General features: G+C 55.9%; 7 protein-coding genes and 1 non-coding gene across 8 annotated transcripts; 5 read left to right on the forward strand and 3 right to left on the reverse strand.

The window, feature by feature from the left end:
• Window positions 1-40: 40 nt before the first annotated feature.
• On the forward strand, window positions 41-1,381 carry VDAG_07712 (uncharacterized protein; the record flags this gene model as incomplete). Its single annotated transcript, XM_009656617.1, has 1 exon — window positions 41-1,381. The coding sequence occupies one exon, from the start codon at window positions 41-43 to the stop codon at window positions 1,379-1,381; it is 1,341 nt and encodes a 446-aa protein (XP_009654912.1).
• A 3,841-nt stretch (window positions 1,382-5,222) lies between these two features.
• On the reverse strand, window positions 5,223-6,596 carry VDAG_07713 (bifunctional P-450:NADPH-P450 reductase; the record flags this gene model as incomplete). The annotated part of the gene is made up of 2 exons (XM_009656618.1): window positions 5,223-6,030; window positions 6,127-6,596. 2 exons carry the CDS (start codon window positions 6,594-6,596, stop codon window positions 5,223-5,225), a joined length of 1,278 nt encoding a protein of 425 aa, XP_009654913.1.
• Window positions 6,597-7,887: 1,291 nt separating this feature from the next.
• Window positions 7,888-9,597, forward strand: VDAG_07714 (uncharacterized protein; the record flags this gene model as incomplete). The annotated part of the gene is made up of 2 exons (XM_009656619.1): window positions 7,888-8,979; window positions 9,034-9,597. 2 exons carry the CDS (start codon window positions 7,888-7,890, stop codon window positions 9,595-9,597), a joined length of 1,656 nt encoding a protein of 551 aa, XP_009654914.1.
• Window positions 9,598-10,762: 1,165 nt separating this feature from the next.
• Window positions 10,763-12,575, forward strand: VDAG_07715 (glucan 1,4-alpha-maltohexaosidase; the record flags this gene model as incomplete). Its single annotated transcript, XM_009656620.1, has 5 exons — window positions 10,763-10,914; window positions 10,976-11,434; window positions 11,510-11,891; window positions 11,969-12,483; window positions 12,551-12,575. The coding sequence occupies 5 exons, from the start codon at window positions 10,763-10,765 to the stop codon at window positions 12,573-12,575; spliced, it is 1,533 nt and encodes a 510-aa protein (XP_009654915.1).
• Window positions 12,576-13,074: 499 nt separating this feature from the next.
• VDAG_07716 (uncharacterized protein) lies at window positions 13,075-14,925 on the reverse strand (the record flags this gene model as incomplete). The annotated part of the gene is made up of 2 exons (XM_009656621.1): window positions 13,075-13,913; window positions 13,989-14,925. The coding sequence occupies 2 exons, from the start codon at window positions 14,923-14,925 to the stop codon at window positions 13,075-13,077; spliced, it is 1,776 nt and encodes a 591-aa protein (XP_009654916.1).
• A 3,154-nt stretch (window positions 14,926-18,079) lies between these two features.
• Window positions 18,080-18,890, forward strand: VDAG_07717 (uncharacterized protein). The gene has a single exon (XM_009656622.1). The coding sequence runs from the start codon at window positions 18,086-18,088 to the stop codon at window positions 18,437-18,439; it is 354 nt and encodes a 117-aa protein (XP_009654917.1). The 5' UTR covers window positions 18,080-18,085; the 3' UTR covers window positions 18,440-18,890.
• Window positions 18,891-19,457: 567 nt separating this feature from the next.
• Window positions 19,458-19,529, forward strand: VDAG_20214. The gene has a single exon. It is a non-coding gene; the product is annotated as a tRNA-Glu (tRNA).
• Window positions 19,530-20,589: 1,060 nt separating this feature from the next.
• VDAG_07718 (2-hydroxyacid dehydrogenase) lies at window positions 20,590-21,861 on the reverse strand (the record flags this gene model as incomplete). The annotated part of the gene is made up of 4 exons (XM_009656623.1): window positions 20,590-20,935; window positions 21,010-21,229; window positions 21,284-21,634; window positions 21,699-21,861. 4 exons carry the CDS (start codon window positions 21,859-21,861, stop codon window positions 20,590-20,592), a joined length of 1,080 nt encoding a protein of 359 aa, XP_009654918.1.
• Between the last annotated feature and the right edge of the window lie 4 nt (window positions 21,862-21,865).

Raw genomic sequence — 21,865 nt, forward strand, 5'->3', positions numbered from 1 at the left:
TTCGCGCAAACAATCGCCCTCATCTCATGCGTCGCTCATGATGTTCTCGGCACGGCCCTGTCTGTCGCTGCCATCGGCGATCTGGACCTCGCTGACCCAACACATTCCGCCACGGTTTCGTCGCCTCTTCACCATTAGCCTTCTCATCACCGTTGGTCTCTTCACACACATTCTCCTGCACACGAGACCGCACAGCATCCACCATGCGCCCTACGAGGTCCCCAGCTCCATAGGCGTCGTCCACGGCAACATCGTCGAGGGCTCCCCGCCGAGCCTCTACCCATTGGAGCCGTTTCCGGACTCGCCCATGATCGATGCCGTCGACGACGATCGCCCGCCGCGGCCCTGGCTCGCCGTTGTCATTTGCGCCGCCGAGGAAATGGAGCGCCGCATGATCATTCGCTCATCCTGGATGCGCATGTACGGCGACCTGCCCGTCGACACGCGCTTCGTCGTCTCCAACCCCGGACCCGACTGGACTGCCGCCGTCTCGAGTGAGAACCAGACGTTCGGCGACATGATTGTGCTCGACCATCTCCAGGAGGACGACGTGACCGCCAACACGGTCAAGACGCTCGCCCTCTACCAGTGGCTCATCGACCACAACCACCAGTACGAGTTTGTCTCCAAAATGGACACGGACCTCTTTTTCAACGCCCGCGGCTTCTGGGACCGCTTCCTCGAGCCGCGACTGACCAACAGCACCGGTCGCTACGTCTCCACCGTTGAGCGCACCGTCATCGGCGAGCTCTACTATTCGCATTCGTGGGACCTCGCTTTCCCCCACGGCGCCATGTACACCATGACCTGGGATATGGTCGAGCTGCTCGCCGGGCTTCAGCGCCGCTTCCACGTTGTCACAGGCGAGGACATGGCCGTCGCCATGCTCCTGCTCAAGGGTCGCGAGAGGGCCAATTTCGTCAACTTTCGAGGCACGGAAAAGTTTGACTACCTCGACGAAGACGCGCGCGGCGACGGCACCGCCTGGGCTCGATGCGCCACGCACCCCGAGGCGACGGAACACGCCATTGTCGGCCCCGCACCCATTGCCGTCCACCAGCTTAAGGACAAGGCGCTCTGGTTCAAAGTGGCCGATCTGTTCGATGCCAACGGCGTCAAGCCCATGCCGCCGCCCACCGTGTCCGACCCCTGGCCATCATTATGGATGCGCTGGCACGACTTTTGGTACGCCGTGGGCGTCAAGGGCCTCTGGTCGTCACGCCACAGCCGCATCCCGGATTTCTTCTGGTCTTACGAGGACGGATCCTGGATCTGCGACGGCATCTGGAACCTCGGCGCCACCAAGACGGGTTACGTCAAGGCGGCCGCTACGACGATGCTCTCGTGGGAGGAGGAGAGCGAGCTGGTTGGACTGGCATAATTCGGCTGCCTGGAACCAAGAGGTCCCCACGGGATTGATTGGCTTGATTCAAGTCATGGGAGTGGAAACCATCAACCCTCCCCCCCCCCTTAGAGAAGCGATGCATGCGCGGCTGCCCGCCGGTTAGGCAGCCAACTAATACCCCCCCTATCTTGTTCTTTCTTTGTTTACTTAGTGGGTGTCATATACAGTTCATTTGTCGGCGGAACTCTTCCTGTCAGATTAGGTAGAAATCTGGAGGTGGAGAAGAGGTGTCATTGGATGGAGAGCAGCATATCCCATGCCTAGCTACAGCTACAGCTACATTGGACACGGAGTCTGGTCAGGCGTTTGTTCTTGTCGGGGCTCATAGACAGGTTCCACCACCCACGGGCCTGCATCCGACGGGTGAGATGAATTGACGATACCTCTTTTTTTTTCTTCCATTCCCCTGGATTCCTAAATGGCTGCCTGGTGATACATGACAAGTTCTGGAAGCTAAAGAGAAACAAAGGTGATGAGGTGGCCTGTGGGGCCAAGAGAGTTCAGGCGGCTCCCGACCACGAATCGGGTAGCGGGCGATCATATCGACTACGCAGCACGCCCCCTTCTCCTCCATTTCTCCCCTTTGTCGGTTGTCGCGCAGGCGAAGGTGGTGGCAACGATAGACGCGTTCCTCTGGAGCAAACCATACAGCCCTGCCCGCGCCCTCCAGTGGGTTGTGGTGGGCGGATGGCCGCCGCCGGCTTGGCGAGGTGGTTCGGCAGCTTGTGGGGGAGGGAGGGCTTGTAGGGACAGGGAGTTCCCCCCCCCCGCGGCGGCGACTGGAGTCCGTGGCCGGGTCGGCCGCTGGTTGAGCCGCCTTTTTACCGTTTTGCCTTGCGACCTTGCGACGTTCGGAGAATGCGATCAGTAATTTCGCCTCGGAAGCCCATGGTACGGAAAAGTTTCAATCGGCTCATTCTGCTCGATGGCATTGAGTTGGCTGCCTGATCGCCCTGCCTCATGCCCTTCGAGATGCTCTCAGCCCCCTTTGATGCACTATGGCGAATGCGTTATGCGGCGTGCGCCTCGGCGCAGCAGCAGCAGCAGCAGCCATGGCTCGGGAAGGGGCCTCATTGTTTGGCGATCCCCTGGCCTCGAATCTGCTGAGGCGAGGCGAAGGCCGGACGTGTCTTGTGCCTTTCACTGCAAGCTGTGCGTCTTCACCGTCCCCCGCCCCGGGCGAAAGCGGCACGGCGTACCATGTCTGCGCCACGCGACGTCTTGGCTTGGGACGGATGGACCGATTGACGGGATGCATGGCATGCGATATGTAGGTGTACGAATAGCGATAGAACGCGAGAGGGGCGTGCATTGCGCATCGAGAAGCCGACCCGACTTCCCCATCACCAGTTCCCACCCAGCGACCACGCGAATAGGAGCATCTCCTTTTTTTTTTTTCCTGCGAGCGCCGGCATGGTTCGACTCGGCGGTGCACAGGCACGCGCGCCAGAGGGAGTTTGGGGAGTTAGTTGACTGCTTTGGTATGGTGACGGGGTACAGAAATGGCTGCCTGGCAGGCAGATCGAACCCTATTTTTTATTTTTTTTATTTTTCTTGTAATGTTTCTTTCCTTTCTGCTCCCCCTACCTCGCTTTCTCCCTCGCGTGCGCTGCACTGACCCCGTTGACAGGGACTCTGGAATCTCGGAGCCTTTCTGACTGGTGGGTTGCTCCGTCGCGCTGTGGACATGGGGGAACCGCCTGTTCTCGAATCAATCTTCGCGGGCTACGGAGTCTCGGACGCTGCGAAAGCACAGAGCGGCTGTCCGGGGTGGGAACAAAGTCAACATGTGTCTGCCTTGAGACCGTTGGCGCCCGTTTGGCCACAGTTCTGTACGAGATTCTGGTTCGGGTTTTGGATCATCAACGTGGCCAACGGCCAAAGAACGTAAACCGAGCAAAGCGACCGGGGGCCATCAAATCGATGATCTCGACGTCACCTGTGTCTGGCGGGCTGGAATGGATTGGTCTCGAACACAGTGCGTGCGAGACGGATGATGTTCGTGGCAACGGCGTATCAACGTCATGGTCCAAGAGAAGAACTCGTCATGTCAGACGGTTCATCGTCCGTGGCGGCGAGTATGACCTGTGATGTCTGGGTTGGCGTGAATACAGTCAGATGAGAAATCAGTGGCGACCATCGCCGCCTCAACGCCAAGCCGGTCTCAAAATCGAGGAATGAAGATGATTGCCATGTGTAGTATGCCTGTCTTTGCCTGTGCCACTGACTCACCTGGCTACGAGCTTTTCATCCTCACCTCGGGTTCAACACTTTACTCATGAGCTTCGGTCTTACAGCTGCGATGACGAAAGGAATGAGCAGACCACTCTCTGGGACTTATCATGAACATGAGTGGCTTATGCGACTTTGACAGGACGAGGACAAGCTGCCTGACTACCGCCTGAAAATGTCATTGGCCTGATTTAGTCGGCTATCAGTATGCACATGTGAACCAAAGCTGCCCTTGTTCACAGATATACCGAATTTTAAACCTGATATACAATGATAGAGGAAATTGGTTTGTGTTAGATCGTGCTGGACTGCTACTACCGAGCATATAACGGTACGCCTTGAAGGTTGCTCGCCCGAGCTGGTCCTCTCGAGCCCAAGCATGCATTCTGGGGGCGCCGACACCCTCCAAGGGCATCAATGTGATGACCTGACACATTTGTGACAATGGTTGCGAATCGACATCACATCAATCATGGACTAGATTGAGCGACAGTACATACTACAGCCCTAAGTGGAACTGCGTCATGTGTGGACAGCACAGACTTGTGTATGTTTGTGTTTGAGTGCCTACGCTCAATAGGTATATTGCTTCACGACAGTAGCCAGAGAAGATAGCACAAGGCAGAGGTGCTCTCGATAGCTACAGGAAAATGCCGATAGAGGGCCAGTGAAGATATGTCAGCGTATCTCCTATACACACCTCACCATACCTTGGTTGAGATGAACAATAAGTCGAATTGTAGTAGTGATGTTCGTCTGGTTATGTATGCGTCCCCTCTTGAAAGACCGAGGCCTTCGAGACGAGGGCACTTGCAAACATGCTGTAACTTGAGGGCTGATCCACCTTCCAAAGAAATTCAGTCTGCGTCACACAGAGTGAATGTAATATCTAGTTGATCAATGCAGCTGCCTACATAGAATAAGCGTTGCCTTCCTCCGCCTTTCACAACCAGGACCTGATATAAACTGCCCGAATCATTACTCTGTCCTTGAACAAAGCTGTAACAAAGTTATCCACCACAAGTTACCACTCCAAGATGTTCACTACCACTACTTCCGCTGAGACACCGATATGCAGCCCTATGCCGGAATACTCGGTGTCATCGAATCGTCCGCAAATTGCCATCACCTCCATCGTTCGAATCCGACGCATCCATGGCTGGACGGCATACATCAACATTCACACGCAACGTTCGACTTTCCTTCCTGCACAAAACTCAGCGAGGGATTCCGAAATACAATGGCCAGGCACCAAAGCCAGGAAGAGAGTGCCAGTCTGTGCCCTTTGCTTCTCTGTTAGGGTCGGTCGAAGGGACTACTGTGTAAGGTGCGCGAGGTTGCTGGCTGCTCGCGAAGCGGACAAAGGATAGTGAAACAATGCTGCGGACAAGGCATGAAAACAAAGCAATGGTTCGTTAAAACACAGAGTGTGCCACAGAACTGTTGAGGCTTATCCTTTGAAACAGATCATGACAGCTATCCTCGTTCCTCATCAAAGGGAAAGGAGGCGACGTACTTGGGGTAGAATAATTCAGTTCAGAAAATTCAGTCAAGAAACCCAAAGGGGCCTATTGAGATTCCATCATCAAATCGGCCTGACCTTGACCATGAAGTCCACAGGTCTTAGGTTGAACCACCCATCCTGCTTCAACTCATAGCTTGGGTCCACCATTGCGAAATTGACCCCGCGGATGAGCTTCGTCAGAGCAACCATGTTCCACTGCCACGCATAGTGTTTACCAATACATTCGCGCTTTCCGTTTCCGAACCACTTCTTGACGCTCACGGGCAGATTGTCGAATGTCTCACCCATCATTCTCTCGGGAACGAAGGCTAACGGGTCTTGAAAGACTGCCGGGTCGCGATTCACGCCGGCCAGGACAATAATCATTGGCTGATTGTGAGCAACCTGGTATTTGCCTTGGCCTAGGACCACCGGACTGGTGTCATTCTCCCTGGGGATCGGCTCAATGTTGAAACCCGGTGCGGCGAATGATAGACGCAGTGATTCTCTCATGATGCCTTCGATGTAGTGAAGCTGCGACAGGTGCGCATAGGTGAGTTCACCACCGGCCAGCACGAACTCAATCTCTTTACGCGCCGTGACGATGACGTGCGGGTTCTTGAGGAGAAAGTAGATTGCAGTCGAAACGAGGGCAGGCGCCGTGCTGCTGCCGATCGGCATGGATACGATGTTGTCGATGACTTGCGATTCTCGGAGACTCTGGTTCGTCTGGGGGTCTTTCCCATTCATGAGGACGGAGAGAAGGTCGTTTCGGCCGTCCAGAGAGGGGTGTGCTTTGCGATGGTCGACCATTTCCTGGGCATACGTTCGCATGACCTTGATGGACTTGTTGAATTTGCCCTTGAGAAACCAGTTGACGAGGCCGGGTCTGGTGGGCCGCTTCATGGCTTCCGAGGTGGAATCTTCCATTCCTTTGATCATGGGGTGTTCAGGGCCGTCGAGTCAATTGAGCTTTTTGCCGTACAGAGTAAGTGTTGTCGCCTCGAGGTTCAGACGGTTCAGCTCGCTGATCAGGGACACCTCGTTGTCTTCTCCGAGGACTCTCCACTTGTCGATGAGCTCCGTGGCCGTGTCGCGCATCTCTTCGAAGCGATCGGCCATTGACTGTGGAGTAAGCTTTGGCGCAATGATGCGGTGGGCAATGCCCCAACTCTCCTCATGATCGTAGGCTGTGAAAAGCGCGTCATGGACGGCAGCACGTATCTCGACGACGGGCCCGCCAACATACTTGCGGAAGCGCTTCTCGTCGCAGAGCTCTTCAGCCAGAGCGGCACTGGCCACGAAGACAATGCCGTGGCCGAGCACCTTTATTTGGAAGATCTCGCCGTATTCCTCCGAGAGCTTCTTGAGCGAGTCCCATGTGTTGCTCGGATTGACGTTGAACAGGTTACCCAGAAGAGGCACTCCAGGGGGGCGGGGGATTGGCTGGCTCATGGTGCTGATGTGTCAATCTTCAAGTGAGGAGAGCATTTCAACGAGAAAGGCCACCGGTACAAGGCCCCTTATATTTCGCCCAGCATTGCACTGCAGCATTGGAGTGTCCAATGGAGGAGGCGTGACGTCTCACATCTTTGGCCGACACCACATCATGTTGTCTCACACACCAACGCACCTTGCAGCGGGGGTCAGCCAGCCATCAACGAGCCCGGCGTATGAATTTGCATTGCTGGGAAAACCATTGGTCATCAGAGCTTCAAATTAGTCGGTCGCTGAAAAAGAAACGAGCTGGGCCGTTCTGTGTCCTCTGTGGTACCTTGATGTAAACACATACACTGCGTACCTACTACCCTGTAAGATGTGCCGCGTTCGTCAGGTGTTTGAATCAGCCAGCGAGATTGATCATTCACAGGGTCTCTCTTGTTACTTTGAAAGGAGAATTGCACTGAGCAATCACTGGCTGAACAGGTGAGGAGTGCTGGTCGGTCAGGCGTGCTAGCCTGGCCGTCGATCACCTTGCGTAGTAAAACAATGTGTCGGGCACGCACACTCACCGTGAACACGGGCCGCGCCGTCATGGCATGGGTTTTTACTGAAGACCCCACTAACACGACACTTCCAGATAGAGGCAAATTTGGCTGTCAAACTGATTTTCAAGTCCAGCCGGTATGGAAACTTGGGCATCTATTATAGCGGAGGGGTGGAGGTGTGCCTGCCTGGTAACTTGCCAAAGACTTGGAGTGCGAGTTCACTACCAGAAACATTGAAGCCATAGAGTGTAGTTGCAACAAACACAGTTCGAAAAGCTCGTTGGCATAGCGTTCTCGGGTACAAGACGACATCAAGCCCCGAAGCCGAAGAATTCAGAAAGACAAGGTCATGAAGTTTATCTCCTCGAGCCGAGGAAATTACTTATCTGCAACTCGGTGACAGGTCTGAGTTGATACCCAGCCGTGGCCATCAGGACTCGATATGCCTTCCTGCTCCTTCCTCGGGCGTCGTTGACTTTCCATTCAACGACACACAACTGCAGGCCTTTCATCGTTATGACTATTGTCAGCCGCCCGAGTGAATTTTAGAAGGAGCCTGAAAAGGTCATGGTATTCTGTCTCCTGCCTCTTTCTAATTGTGGCAAGCACGCAATCCCGACCCCTTGATCTCTTTTTGTTTCAACCTTTCAACTACATTACGCTCACCTGCCTCACAAACCACTTCACTTGACCGAAGCACCTTGCAAGATATATTGAAAACTTCTACAAACTCGTCGAACTGAAGAAGGCCCATCAAAATGTCGAGCTCAAACGGCGTGCCTCATCGACACGCGGGTCTACAGCCAGTCTACATAGCCACCCCTCGCACCGACACAGCGAACAACGTAGGCAGGATTACCGGTATTGATTCTGATACTCTCAACAAGAACATAGCCCCTCAACGAACGGCGACAAATTCAGGAAATACGGATCTCGATACCCTCTCGTCCCGTACAGATCACATCATGTCCCAGCTTCAAGGGAACCGTAATACTAGCCGTATGGGCCGTATCAAGCATTGCAACAAGTGCAAGCACCTCTATCCTATCGAACACTTTCAGTTTTTAGACAACTTTGGTCGCTTGAAGGAGCGAGTCAATTGCCAAACGTGCCGCACAAAGCGTCGTGCCTCCGACAGAGCGCGATTGGCCCGCGAGAAGGAGGCTCAATGGGCCGAGCAGCAGCAGCGACGTCAGGACCTGGGACAGTTTTTCCGCGGCAGCGTTCCCTCAACAACCATACCTAATCAAATTGCCTCGCCTCAAGGTGGTCTTGTTGCCGATGAACCTCAGACGCAGGCATTGCAGACCGAGCCCGGCTTCAACACGATAGCACTCCGAGACCTGATGCCTGCTGGCTGGGAAAAATGGGCTGTACACAATCACCAGCCTATATCCGCTCAATCCGACTCACAGAAACCTCCGGTTATATCTTCGACTCACTGCCAAGCACCCATACATGTTGATCCTCGCCGTCTAATCAGCACGCCGGGCGGCAAGGGGAACATGAAGACCGTTTACAAGGCGCCCCTGCCTCAAGGCGCACCCAACACCACCCAACCTACCTTTGAGCCCAATAAGTTCATGGGACTGTCTGGAAAAGCGCCGGGGCTTCATATTGGTTCGGGTCAGGTCGGGTTCGGCCAGGACGCACCACACGGATTTGCAGAAGACAGCACAACTTGCCCAGTCGCCATGCCGTTCTCCTCGAGCTCTTCAGACCCTGCCGACTTCTCGTTAGCCTCGCCCATGGATCTTGCTGCTGGTTTGCATGCCACTGCGCCGTTGGACTTTGGAAAGCTTCTTCTGGGGGATGGCCCACCTACTGCAGACTTTGATGACATGGACATGGTATGTAGCCGCAGGCTTTCGCAGCTTGGATAAATAATTGACCATTGTGCACAGGACTGGTTGCATGAAGCCCAAGCATCGCACACAGACTTTATGGAATTTCTTGACATCGATAGCGCCAACCCGACAGGCTGTCCGACGCAGGCAGAACGCGAACTCGACGAGTTGTTGCAACTGAACGTTGAGGACCACGCTGAACACTGCTTTCCGCAGCTGCCCGGACAGTCCCAGGAGATGTCAGTCGACCACAGCACTTGTATCGAAGCAACTTGTCTTTCGCCTGAGCAGAGCGAACAGATCAGTGGTGGTCATGCAGAGGCGAACCCTGACGGCAACAAGCATGTCCACTCTCTTCCCACTATTTCTGCAACCCAGTTGGCTAGTATGACCCCTCTAGAGAAGCAGACTCTAGAGAGATGGGAGACTGGCCTGAAAAAGTGCTCGCATCTTCGTGATCTGGACGCGTCAACGCTCGAATGCCTCTGGCTAGAGCGCTGGAGTGCCGCTCAGACTGGCACGGAGGTCTGCCCGCACATGGCGGAAACACCCAAGAAGCTGTGGCAGATACCGATCAATACTGCGCTCGTGTATCCCGAGAGTCACATAAGCATCACTTGAGTTCTCGGCCGAGTAAAGTCGGCAATAACGAGGGGGGGGGGCGTCATGCCTTGTTGGAGGGAGCATGGTTCCGCAAGGTGCTTGTCCAAACTTAGGCTCGACACCAAGCCGACGAAATGATTGCACTTTCCTACGCATTCAGGTCATGACGGGCCGGTAAATGGCTTGGTCCAATTGAGGTTCTTGATTCTTGACGTCCAGAGGGGGCTGAACGGGGGTGATAGGGGGAGCGTCCTCCCTAGCTTGCGGCTGGGCCTACTGGGGATACGTTGGCTACCATGCTTAACTTGAAGCTGCTTTTCATTCTCGATTCTCGATTGTACATGGCTGGTGATGTGTTCACAGGAACCAATGCGATATATGCTGTTGTCTAGGCTTGCCGTGTCTCCATTGTGTCTAAGGTACCTCAACTTGTCAAGGTCAAGCAGTGACAGCTAACGCTTGTGGCTGGACCACCCAGACAATCGCGACAACATCACGTGATGAGTGATTTCCCTTGACATCTACCAACAGCCTCCCTGATCAAGTATAAACCATGCCGCTATCTACTCACCACGTTTCTCTCTCGTCGTATTTCCACCAGGATGGTCCAGATGCCACATGCCATGACGTCACGACATCTGACGCAAGTTTCCTGGCAACATTGCAGCCCACGCCAGCCAGTCGCTGCAGCGTGACGGCGCTTCTAGACCTGTCAGTGTCCCAACGGACCACATGCACGCATGCCGGTCGCTCAAGCTAGCTGTGCTTCCAGCCAGTCCAGACTCTGCAAGTGCAGACCGCGTGCAGACACGCGTTCAGCTAGCCAGGGCCGGGGGGCCTGGGACCAGCTGTGCGCGCGGCGCGAGAACCTGATTGTCAGGGTAGCTCCCACCCCTCCCCCCACCACCAAAAAATACGTGAGGGCTTAGTTTTTGGCGTGGAGGAGGCACATACACCGCTGCTGTTGGTTGATAAGACCATGGGGGATCGATCGGATGTTCTGGCGGGCGCCATTGATGAGGAGCTACGGTGACTTGTGATATAAGATGCAGGGCCATCCTGTGAGCCCCCATCACACCTGAAGCTGGCGTGTTTGCTCTTCGACCTCTTCTTCTTCTCCCTTCTTCTTATCTTGATACCCGGTGACGAGTCAAGAGCCGCTGAGTAGCGATCGACCGACAAGATGGGCGACCAAAAACCAACCCCCGAGAACATGACCATGATGCAGGGCTTTGAGTGGTACGTGCCCGCCGACCAGAAGCATTGGGTGCGTCTCGAGAAGCATGTGCCGCAGCTCAAGGCATGGGGTATCGACAACATCTGGGTGCCTCCGGGGTGAGCTCACATCCCAATGGTGTTCGTGACAACAAGACACACAAGACCTGACAGCTGCCAGATGCAAGGGATCCTCCAAGGAGGGCAACGGGTACGACATTTACGACCTCTACGATCTCGGCGAGTTCGACCAGAAGGGTTCCGTTGGCACGAAATGGGGCACCAAGGAGGAGCTCCTGAAGCTCGCCAGCACGGCCAAGGAGAACGGCGTCGGCCTCTACTGGGACGCGGTGCTGAACCACAAGTTCGCCGCCGACCGCAAGGAGAAGTGTCTCGCGGCCGAGGTCGACGCCAACGACCGCAACAAGTTCGTATCGGACAAGTACGAGATCCAGGCGTGGGTCGGCTACGACTTTCCCGGGCGCAAGGACAAGTACAGCAAGATGAAGTACCATTGGTACCACTTTAGTGGTGTCGACTTCAACGCCGCCAACGACAAGACGGCCATCTACAAGATCATGGGCGACAAGTCGCAGGGGTGGGCCGACACGCCGGACGTGGACGACGAGAAGGGCAACTAGTAGGTCCTTTCCCCCCAGCAAGCCTCGACAGGCGGCGCCGACACAGGCTTGCTGACCGAACACCACGTGTACAGTGATTTCCTTATGGGCTCCGATCTCGACTACGACCACCCCGAAGTCGTCGAGGACGTCATCAACTGGGGCAAGTGGCTGGCAAAGGAGATGCCCCTCAAGGGCATCCGCTTCGACGCCATCAAGCACTACAGCACAGACTTCCTGCGCAAGTTCATCACGACGCTCGACGAGGAGTTCGGCCAGGGGTGGTTCTTCGTGGGCGAGTTCTGGAAGGACAGCCTCGACGACATGACCGACTACCTGGCGCGCATGGGCAAAAAATTCTCCCTCTTCGACGCCCCGCTCGTTTACAACTTTAGCCAGATCAGCAAGTCCGAGGGCGCCGACCTGCGCAAGGTCTTTGACGACACGCTCGTGCAGAAGGAGCCCGTCAACGCAGTGGTAAGCGCGCCGTCCCCTCCCCGAAAAGAACCTTTGCAAAAGACCAAAGCCCGACAAGGTGCTGACCACTAGAAAAGACGCTGGTCATGAACCACGACACGCAGCCCTACCAGGCCCTCGAGGCCCCCATCGAGGGCTGGTTCAAGCCGCTCGCGCACGCCCTCATCCTCCTCCGCAGCGAGGGCTACCCCTGCGTCTGGTACGGCGACCTCTACGGCATCAAGGGCGAGCACCCCTTCCCGCCCTCGTGCGGCGGCATCGTCCCGCGCCTGACCCTCGCCCGCAAGCTCTACGCCTACGGCAAGCAGGCCGACTACTGGGACTTTGCCACGTGCGTCGGCTGGGTGCGCTACGGCACCTGGGACCGCCCCGCCGGCTGCGCCGTCGTGCTCAGCAACGCCGGCGCCGGCGAGAAGAGGATGCACGTCGGCGAGGTCCACGCCGGCGAGGTGTGGACCGACGTCCTCGGCTGGAGCGACCGCGAGGTCGTCATTGGCGATGACGGCTTTGGCGTCTTTGTCTGCGGTCAGACGTCCGTCAGCGTCTTTGTGAACCGCGAGGCCGAGGGAAGAGACAAGTTTGGCGGCGAATTGTGAGTCCCCCACCCTTATAATGCCTGATCATGTTGGTTTCAGAGAGCCAAGCTGACCATCCCACAGTGATACCAACATCTATGAAGAGTAGGTAGACCAGGGGCGGGGTAAACCCAGTGGGAAGACATGCACGTTGTGATAATCGCGTGATCAGGAACACCATGTAGTCACACATAGCTGTCAACTGTAACCAAATCTACGCATGTTGACGCTCCATGTTCACAAAACGACGACGCATCACCGACCATCGATTCGTTTAGACAAGTCTTTATGTATGGGATCGAGTTGTGTTCCCGCTATCTAATACACCGCGACGTGCCAGCCGCAACCCGCTTCCCTGTGCGCAAAGAAAAAACAAGCCGGTCACATCGTCAATCATGTCGGCCCATACCCGGTGGTTCCCCTATCACATCAAGCGGCGGTGGGGATCCCTACCCCTGGTGACCTCTAGAAAAGAAAAACAAGACCCATATAAACGCCCGGGAGACCCTCAGGTCCCGCCCATGTGATGCCGTTCGAGAAGAGTGTAAGGAAAGAAGATTGGCTCAAGGTATGATGTGGTGTAAAGGAAAGGATGGCGGGGGACCGCTCTAGAGGCAAAGGCGCTCTAACCTGGCCAGCACAGGCTCGAGGCCGGCGCTGATGCGCTGAACCCTGGCAATGGCGACCAGAGACGTCTCCTCCTCTTCGGTAGCGTCCACCAGCTCATAGCGCGCCAGGACCTTCTCTGACTCGATACCGCCGAAGAGGTCAATGTGTGACAAACCATCCGTGTCAAGCTCGACAGGGGCGGTTGCAGATGAAGCGGGCGTCGTGTGGTAGAGAGCGAATTCAGGATCATTCTCGAAATCATCATCATACGTCTGCTCGGGCTCCGGGGTCTTCTCGAACACGGCAGGAGCGGCATTCATCTTGGGCGACTCGATCATGGGAAGCTCAACCTTGTCATCGTCCGACTCGAAGGCCTCGCCCACAAAATTGGATGTCTTGCCAGAGAGAATCTCAGCGTCAATGGTGGCGGGCATCTCTGGGGTCTCAAGCACGGCATAGACTTGAGGCTGGAAGTTGAAAGAGTCGTTGTTCAGGTTGAGCATGGAGAGATCCATGTTCTGCTCCGGGATCATAGCCATGCCAATCTGTTGTTGTTGAGACTGCTGAGCGGCGTAGGGGTTGGAATCCTTGTGAGGCTGCGCCTTCTCCGACTGACGCTGCTCAGGCTTGACGGGCACCTGGACAGGCTGCTGCGGGATGGCCTGGGGGTTGTTGCTGAGGTGGTCAAGGAAGGTAGAGAAGGAGGGCGAGGTCAGGAGCATGCGGGTGAGATCCGACAGGCGCTTGTTCTCCTCCATGAGAGCATGGTTCTGCAGGCGCAGGTCGCCGTTCTCGGTGACCTTGTTGGCAATCTCGGCCTCGAGCTGCGTGATGTATTCTGTGTGTACCAGGTTAGCTTCATGAATACCTTTGGGTATGTGGTAGTGGCGCCGGGGGGGACTGTGTGACTTACCCTTCCTCCTGGAGCGGAAAGCACGGGCAGAGACCTTGTTACGCAGCTGGCGGCGCTCCTTGCTGCTGAGCTTCTTGCCCTCCTCACTAGCGAGCAACCTCTCATCTTCATCCATGTCGTCCTCGTCCTTCTTGGGACGGGAAATGTTGAGCATGGGCATGCTGCCGTCGTCTTCCGAAGCCGACTTGTTGCGCATGGAGTTGAGGAGCTGCGTAATCTTCTGCTCGACAATGGGGTCGGTCGGCTGAGCGCTCTTGGTTCTGGGCCTCGTCTGCTGGGGCTGCGACTGCTGCCTTTGCTGCTGCTGAGACTGCATCATCTGTTGCTGAGCGCGCTGCTGAGCCTGAGCCTTGGCCAGAGCGGCAGCCTGCGTGTGCATGCCAGGCCAGAGACGACCGACGTTGCCAGACTGCGACGGCAGGACGGGAGATTCCTGTCCGCCGATGGCATTCGGGTTGATGGTCGACTCGGTGCCAGGGAAGAAGTACTGAGACTCGGGGGGAGAGTCAAAGTCCATATCCATGTCGAGGCTGCCGGAGCCCTGCGAGTGGGAATGGGCAGAGGGGGCGGCGTTGAAGTCGAACATGTCGTCGGCGGGGCTGACGTTGTTCAGAAACTCCATGCCGTAGCCGCTGTTGTAGCCGGAAATGTGCGAGTTGGCCTGGTTGACGGCGAGCGTGCTGGCCAGAGCGCCTGGCACGATGCCAGTCTGCTGCTTGTAGAGCTCGTACTGGTGGCTCGGTCCGCTCAGAGACGGTTGCGCCGTCGAGGGCACGGTCGGGGTCTGGATGGAGCTGACAGATGGCCTGCTCGGGAAAGAGTTCTTGCTGGCTGAGGGGGAGAGCGACGGCGAGGCATAGGCAGGCATTGTGTCATACTCGCTCAGGTCGATGAGGCTGTCGAAGTTGTCGACATTCTGGGGCTGATCTGTCGTCATGGCGACTATATGTATCGGAAAAGGCTTTCGGTCGGCCGGCGAAAGTGGGAGTGCCTTTTGTCTAGGTAGATTGGCGTGTGCTGGAGTCAGGAAAGTGTATACCTATTGTCTGCTTGATTGGATGCTATGTTGGAGTACTTGAGTCGTGGTTCGTAGCGAAGGCGATGATGATGATGCTGGCAGTGGTAGGCAAAAGTGAACGACGTTGAATACAATGGGAGGTGGTGATGGTGGATGAGGATGACTGAGGAAAGATCGGGGTTTGTTTCTTTGGGGGGGTGGGCAGGAGGCAGCCTGACAAAGTACAAGTGCTGGGCGGGGGACCTTTTTCTTGGGACTTGAAAAGGAAAAGTAGTACTTGACACGGACAAGACAATAAGAACGATTGATTACTGCCTACAGTACAGCCTGTGCATGGGCCCGGGCCAATTCCAAAACTGGGAATGGGCATCAACTTGGACCCAGGGGGGAAAGAGGGGGGGGGGGCTGAGAGCGCAGTTGCTGGCGGGCGGTGGGGGAAGGAGAGGGAAGGGGGACGCGTCAGCTCATGGAGGCCGACGCCCAATCGGGCCTAGCACAAACAACGAGGCCGACCCCGCCAGACGAAGGCCCGAACCAATGAGATGTCCGGATGGGTTGCTTCTCGTTCTTCGGAAGTATCCGTTGGCTGTCATTGCTGGGATCTCGCACTCTCGCACCGCGAAACTGCCCCCTCTTCGCATTGGAATTGTGATACGAAGTGCCTACCTCCTTAAGGTACCTACTGTATAGGTAAGGTACCTCCTGAAATACTGCCTTAGGTAAGCCAGGGGAAGCCGAACTTTGCCTCCCGCAACATAACAGGCCACAGCGCGCTGTGAGCAAATGTGACACTCCCTCCCTCCTTGCGATGCACTGTAGGCAATGGCCCATGATCATGACTGACCGTACAGTGTATCGGCAGATGAAGGGAACTGACAAGCCCGGCTGCACAGTCGCGCTTCGCCTCATTCAACTGCCCAACTCTATTAGAGCACATTACATCAGCTCAGAGACATTTGTTGACGATCGATTCAATTGCCATGAGAAAGGAATAGCCAACTTTCCTTAAACTGCTGCCTATTCCCACATCACACCGACCTCGGCCTCAGCGCGAAAAGGAAACTCGCCGTTGAGCCCGAACCGCCCATGGCCCAGGGCCCATGGACGTTGTAGCGACCGCTAGCACTGCCCCCAAACTCGCCCAAGCGTGAGCCAGTAGGGAAGAACAGTCATCACAACACACGCACATGGCCTTCCCCAGCACGCAGCATGCAGAGCCTACGCGGCCGCCGCCCCCCCTTCGCACCTGAATCCTCGCCCACAGTTCCGGGCGCATTTTACTTCCGTCTCACGATCGCTGCTCATCTCGAAAACGGCCAGCCTGATGCACTGCCTACTTTGAGCGATGGAGGGAAGGGGGGAGGGGGGATGAGGGCTGTTTGCCCGCTCCTTCAAGGGTATTTGACATTGCCAATCTCGCGGGGAAGCCGTCTCATGAGCAAGGTTCCATGGGTAAGGCGTGACCCTCGACATTGACAGCTGTCCAACTTACATCCTCAATCCCGAATCTTGAGGCGCTCCCAACTATCCACGGGAACGACTATTTTCCCTTGGGACGAGGGTTCCCTCCAAGGGCCCCAGAGGTACCGTGCCTTATTACCTTATTAGCATGCGAATGGGCGAGTCAGCTTGGGGGGCTTGATTCCCTGAGCACTGCACTGCAAAGCACAGGACGGCGGAGTGTCCGGACTGCCACCGCCCAACACCCACCTCCCACCACCCGAGACTCGGTACGTCTAGTCAGCACCGGGAGCACCAGCACCACTCGGATCCTCTCATGGTCGCGACCACGATTACGCCAAGGTATATTGGGCAGAGAGACCGCGCCAATACTCCTTGTCTGTCTGCTCAATGCTTCTGTCGCACCCCCACCAGGATTTAGGCTTTCACAATCTCTGTTCATAAGAGACGGGTGGTAGAGAAGCCTTGCACGCTTTCTTTGCTGGACAACGAGTCAAACCTAGTACTCAATCATCATTCGTCCACGATGGAAGCAACCGTCACGCACTGAAACCTTTGGCTCCGTCGCCCACATTCCGTCGCCACTGCCACCGTCTTCGCATCTGCCCCGTTTTGCGGATGGAACATACAAAAGTTGTCAACCCGGAGCGGCAGTTAGACACGGGCCGTTTGCACACAAGCTCGGCTTCCGAGCTTTTCCCTGCTCGTGGTACACTGTGGTACGCTCTTGCGAGTCCGCAAGAGTCTAGACGCTGGCCCTAGACCGCCGCCCAAGGCTGATCAACGGTGATGCCTCAGGGGCTATGACGTCGATCGTCTGAAAATAGCAACTGCCGGTCCCGTTTCATCTGGTGCGCACCACCCACGAGGACGCACCAGTCAACATGCCCTGATCGACGACTTTGGCTTGCGGGCATGGCTGTGTTGCTTGGTGCTCGATATGAATCCAGCAGAGCTGAGCATGGCAAGCACGGGAAAACAGAAAACGGACGGCGAGAGGGGGAAAAGTTTCCTTTGCGTTAGCCCCACGCCTTTCATTCTGCCCGTAGCACAGTTATTCTCTCGTGTTGATCATGTTGGAGAGGGTCCGGCAAGTTCCTTTTTACAACGTCCGTTGCTCACTCAGCGCACTCCTCGTGTCGCACGGCACAAGGTATTATTCCCGCCTAAAGCCCTGCTCCTCGAACCTCTGGCACGAACAACAGTACCTATGACAGCGCTGTATCAGGCCGACGAGGAATGCTGGTGTGATTCCCGTGCCGGTCATCCTCGAGAGGGTCGCACAACACACCAGACGTCGGACTCACAGCACCGGCGTCGCGGGACTCAGGTCGGGGTTCGGGTGGCCGTCTTGCCCGTTCAGTGCGAAGCTTCCCAAGTCTCCAAGCCGCTAGGCATATGGTGTTCTCCATGGCGGATCCTCAAAACAGGTTTTCGTGGCTGTCAGTCTGGTCGGGACCTTCGGCGTTCAGCCACATGATGTGCCACAGTTGCTTCACCAGCCACATGAACCAATGACACTTGTGGCGGTGCTGTCCTTGGCCGCCACTTTGACTGGGGATGTGACCCAAGATCAACAAGGACGTCTTGTTGAGTGTGTCTTGTCTTCTGCACATCAATGACCTGCCAATCACACGTTCCATCATCACTCTTGTTTGTTTATTTTGCGAGATGCATCTCATGTACAGTTTTCAACACACGCTTGAGGTCTGTCTATCAGCGTCAACTTGACGTCGGACGAATGCTTGGTCCAAGGATCTCAAACACGGACGACCAGAGAAGAACCCTGCATAGAATTTGGGATCGCATTCGGGGAGGCGGACATGTGTATCTGAACCAGCTCCTACAACGAGCAAGACATGCAGTCTGGGAGATGTCAGAAGGAATACCGATCGGCTGTCCTGCATGCAAGAAGTCGCTGATCTCAGGGGCCAGCAAGGCGAGCAAATTGAAGAAAGCATGCAGTCTTTAGGGGGGGGCAAAGTCAATGGGATGCGGTTTTGGGCCCTTCAGCAGGCTCTCTCCAGCATGTTTTACACTTCTGCGCGCAGAGCCGCTCAACCATCACCAATCCGAGTCACTTTCTGTCCGGTCCGTCTGCCGCCCGGCAATTTTATTTTCTTCGATGCGGCACACTGCCCCTGGCCGTCTCCTGCACCAGCAAGTGGCAATCTCGGGACCGCGCTATTGAAACTCTGGCAGACGTCAGATGACTGCCTTTGTCTCCCCAAGCCGCGAGCCGCACCTTCCTCGAACGCCCTTCTCGAGCACTTCCAGCGCCCTGAGATGTTGTGTTTCAAGCCTGCCGACCCCACGGGGGCTTCGTCGCGACCACCTGGGGTATCGATAAGCCCAAGACATCCTGTGAACAGACCCCGCCAAAGGCCCGAGAGATGTCTGGAATACCACCTCTGTCTTGCCTCACTCTTTCACGCTCTCTGAGAAGATCCGACGGGCTCTCTTGCGGTCAGGACCTACACATGCATGATGCCGGTCTGCTGTGGTTGAAGTTGAGGTCGAGGTGTGTCGCTAGGGCAGCTCGACAACCTGGCGTCCGTCCAGTCCATCAACTTGGTGTGCGTCCAGGGTCTCGAATAGCCTCTCTCTTCGATGTAATACAGAAGAGGGTCCCTCCCGTCTCCGCGCTTGGAGCCGTTTGCTCGGGTCCATCTCCCTTGCACCTGCGATGGTTTCTGATCACCGACAACGAGTCAGACGCTTGAGTGGTTCAAGAAGCTGTCGAGCCGTGGCTTTAGAGAAAACCATGCCCGTGGGAGACGGGCTCCTTGAACGTCCAGGTGTCATGTCGTTCCTGGACGCAAGAAGCAGGGCACACACACAAGCTGGTGGGGGCGAAGCCCGTCGCTCTTCAAAGCTTCTTCGCACTCTTTCGAGATGCAGGTCCAGGCAGGCGGGATCCCCGCAACGGTCTCCACCCATTGTGAGGGAAAAAATCCAGAGCCGTAGCATGATAAACTTCCTCATCAACATCCGAACTGGTGTAATGGCTAACATTTGACGCTCTCACCGTCAGGCTCAGGGTTCGATTCCCTGGTTCGGAATGAGACGCTTCGGCGATATGCTTTTGCCCCTGCGGCGAACTAGTTTTAAGTCCAGGTACCTAGAATGCAAAGATGTTCCGATCGTGACTTTCTGTGTGCATGCAGTACATGCATATGCCGGGCTTGGTAAGAGGTTCATGGCACCTGCACAGTTGATGGGTTGTGAGCCACGTTGCCAGCATGGACAGGGTCGAGAACAGACTTCCGCATACGCTGGACATGGCTATGAATGTATATCGCCATGTCGGTTTCACGCGTGCACGAGGCGCTTCACTGACCGGGACATTCAGCATTCAAGTACTGTAGGATCGCCTCATGCCGTGCCTGGGACTATTGTCCTCGCCAGATGACTTGCAGGAGCATGGCTGCCCTTGCATGGATTTTTGCACCCTGCCAGGCCTGTCAGGTCCATCAAGCATACAAATAGATGACAGGCTCCAAGGGCAACTATAATGAAATAAACTCCACGGCATCTTTCACGTGGCACGACCCTGTTGTCACCGCCAATGCCCGGACCATCGTATATGTGTTGAGCTATATGCGGAGGCAGGGCAGCATGCCGTCGACCCATGCGGGATCAAACGCATTTATTCTATCGGAAAGCTTCACTCTAGGCTGCTACTCTCTGAGCTGGACGGCATTTGAAAACGGTAACGAGTCGAATGAGGACAGGAGGGGGTTGGCCATGGTACGCCGTGAATCCATTCAAGCCCCTGGCCGAACTCTCATGTGAGCATGATGGACGATGCACGACATTCTCGTTGGTCAATACTCGTGTCGCAATTGTGAGTTCCAGAACTTCCACTGCCATGTTGCGAGCCAGGCATAGTACGAACCTGATATACCTCAGCAGGCCCTACGTAGCTGACAGTTCGGCATCATCTGGAGAGCCGATCCCAGTCACTGTCACAATGCATACGATGCCCCCTGCTCACTTCTTATTCTTTTCCCACCACTCAAAAGTCTGAGAAACTCGCAGTTCAAGATGAGATGAAAGTCTAAAAACATTCCGACCGAACCCTCAAGGCCGAAGAGCCCCATGTAACCTCGCAACCGTTACCTAGTAACCCCTCTCTCTATCCACCAAATTTACCAGCTCCCCGCCACTCAGTAGCCTCTCGAGGTTCAGCTCCACCACGCCCAGGACCCTCTCGGTGTAGTTGCCGACGATGGAGCTAATGTGCGGCGTGATGATGACATTGGGCGCCTTCCAAAGCGGGTGATCGGCCGGCAGCGGCTCCGGATCCGTCACGTCGAGCGCCGCGCCGCGCAGCTTGCCCGACTCGAGGGCAGCGACGAGGGCATCCTGATCGAGGATGGCGCCGCGCGAAATATTGCTCACAAAAGCCTTGCGACTCGCGAGTATCTCAAATTCCTCAGCAGAGAAGAGGTGTCTCGTCTGGTCACTGTTCACGAGGTCAGCGGTCAGGCCCCATGGACCGGGTGAAGGAGGTTCACGGGTGAGGACTGTTATACGCACGTCAAGGGCAGGGCGATGACAATGATATCAAGGTCCTGCTTCAGGAAGTCGTGCAACGAGGGCCTGTCAAGGCCATGGTACCACGCGGAGGGGTACTCTCCATCAGGATCGCCGGTGCCGGGGACAATGTAACCTCTGTCCTTTCTCTTCTCGGGGGTATCTTTGGGCGTCGCCGTGAAAGCAACGACATCCATGCCCAGAGCTTTGGCGATGCGGCCGACTGTTCATCGTCAGCCAGCCTCTGGCAGAAGTTTCTACGGTGAATATTACTGACCTTGCCGCCCAATGGCGCCGTAGCCGAGGATGCCGATACGTTGGCCAACAACGTCGCGAACGGACCAAAAGTCCTTGATGCTGCCCCATGTTGACTCCCGTTGCAGTTCGTTGAGGTAATTATACTTGTGGTTGTGCACCAGGGCCGTCATGACGACCCATTCAGCAATGGGCGGGCCAGCAATGCCCCGCGAGTTGGTCAACGGAATGGTAGAATCAGTCAGGATGGGATGGCCCGCGATATGGTTTGTGCCAGACCCGGCAAAGTGTATGAACTTGAGGTTGGGAGCATCTGCGGCTGTAGGAGGCAGGGCAGAGAGGGTGATAAGGGCTGTCTTGTCGGCGAAGATGGCTACCGCCATGTTAGATGAGGATCGCAAATGGCGTCAGTCCAACAAACTATCGAGGCAGCTCACATTTGTCAAGTTCACCAGGACCCCACCCCGCCTTGTCGGGACCGGCTGTCGTGATCCAGGTTGTTTCGATCTGAGGGAACTTCTGCTTCAGCCGAGCCAAGGCCTCCTTCGGCTCAGGCACGGGCAGCGCGAAAAGGACACGCTCAATGGAAGGCACACTCATGATG

Source organism: Verticillium dahliae, genomic scaffold (genome assembly GCF_000150675.1).
Source record: "Verticillium dahliae VdLs.17 supercont1.17 genomic scaffold, whole genome shotgun sequence".
Taxonomy (NCBI): domain Eukaryota; kingdom Fungi; phylum Ascomycota; class Sordariomycetes; order Glomerellales; family Plectosphaerellaceae; genus Verticillium; species Verticillium dahliae.

Coding starts and splice junctions, on each gene's coding strand:
- VDAG_07717 (XM_009656622.1), top strand. CDS start 18,086: ATGACCTGCCAATCACACGTTCCATCATCACTCTTGTTTGTTTATTTT.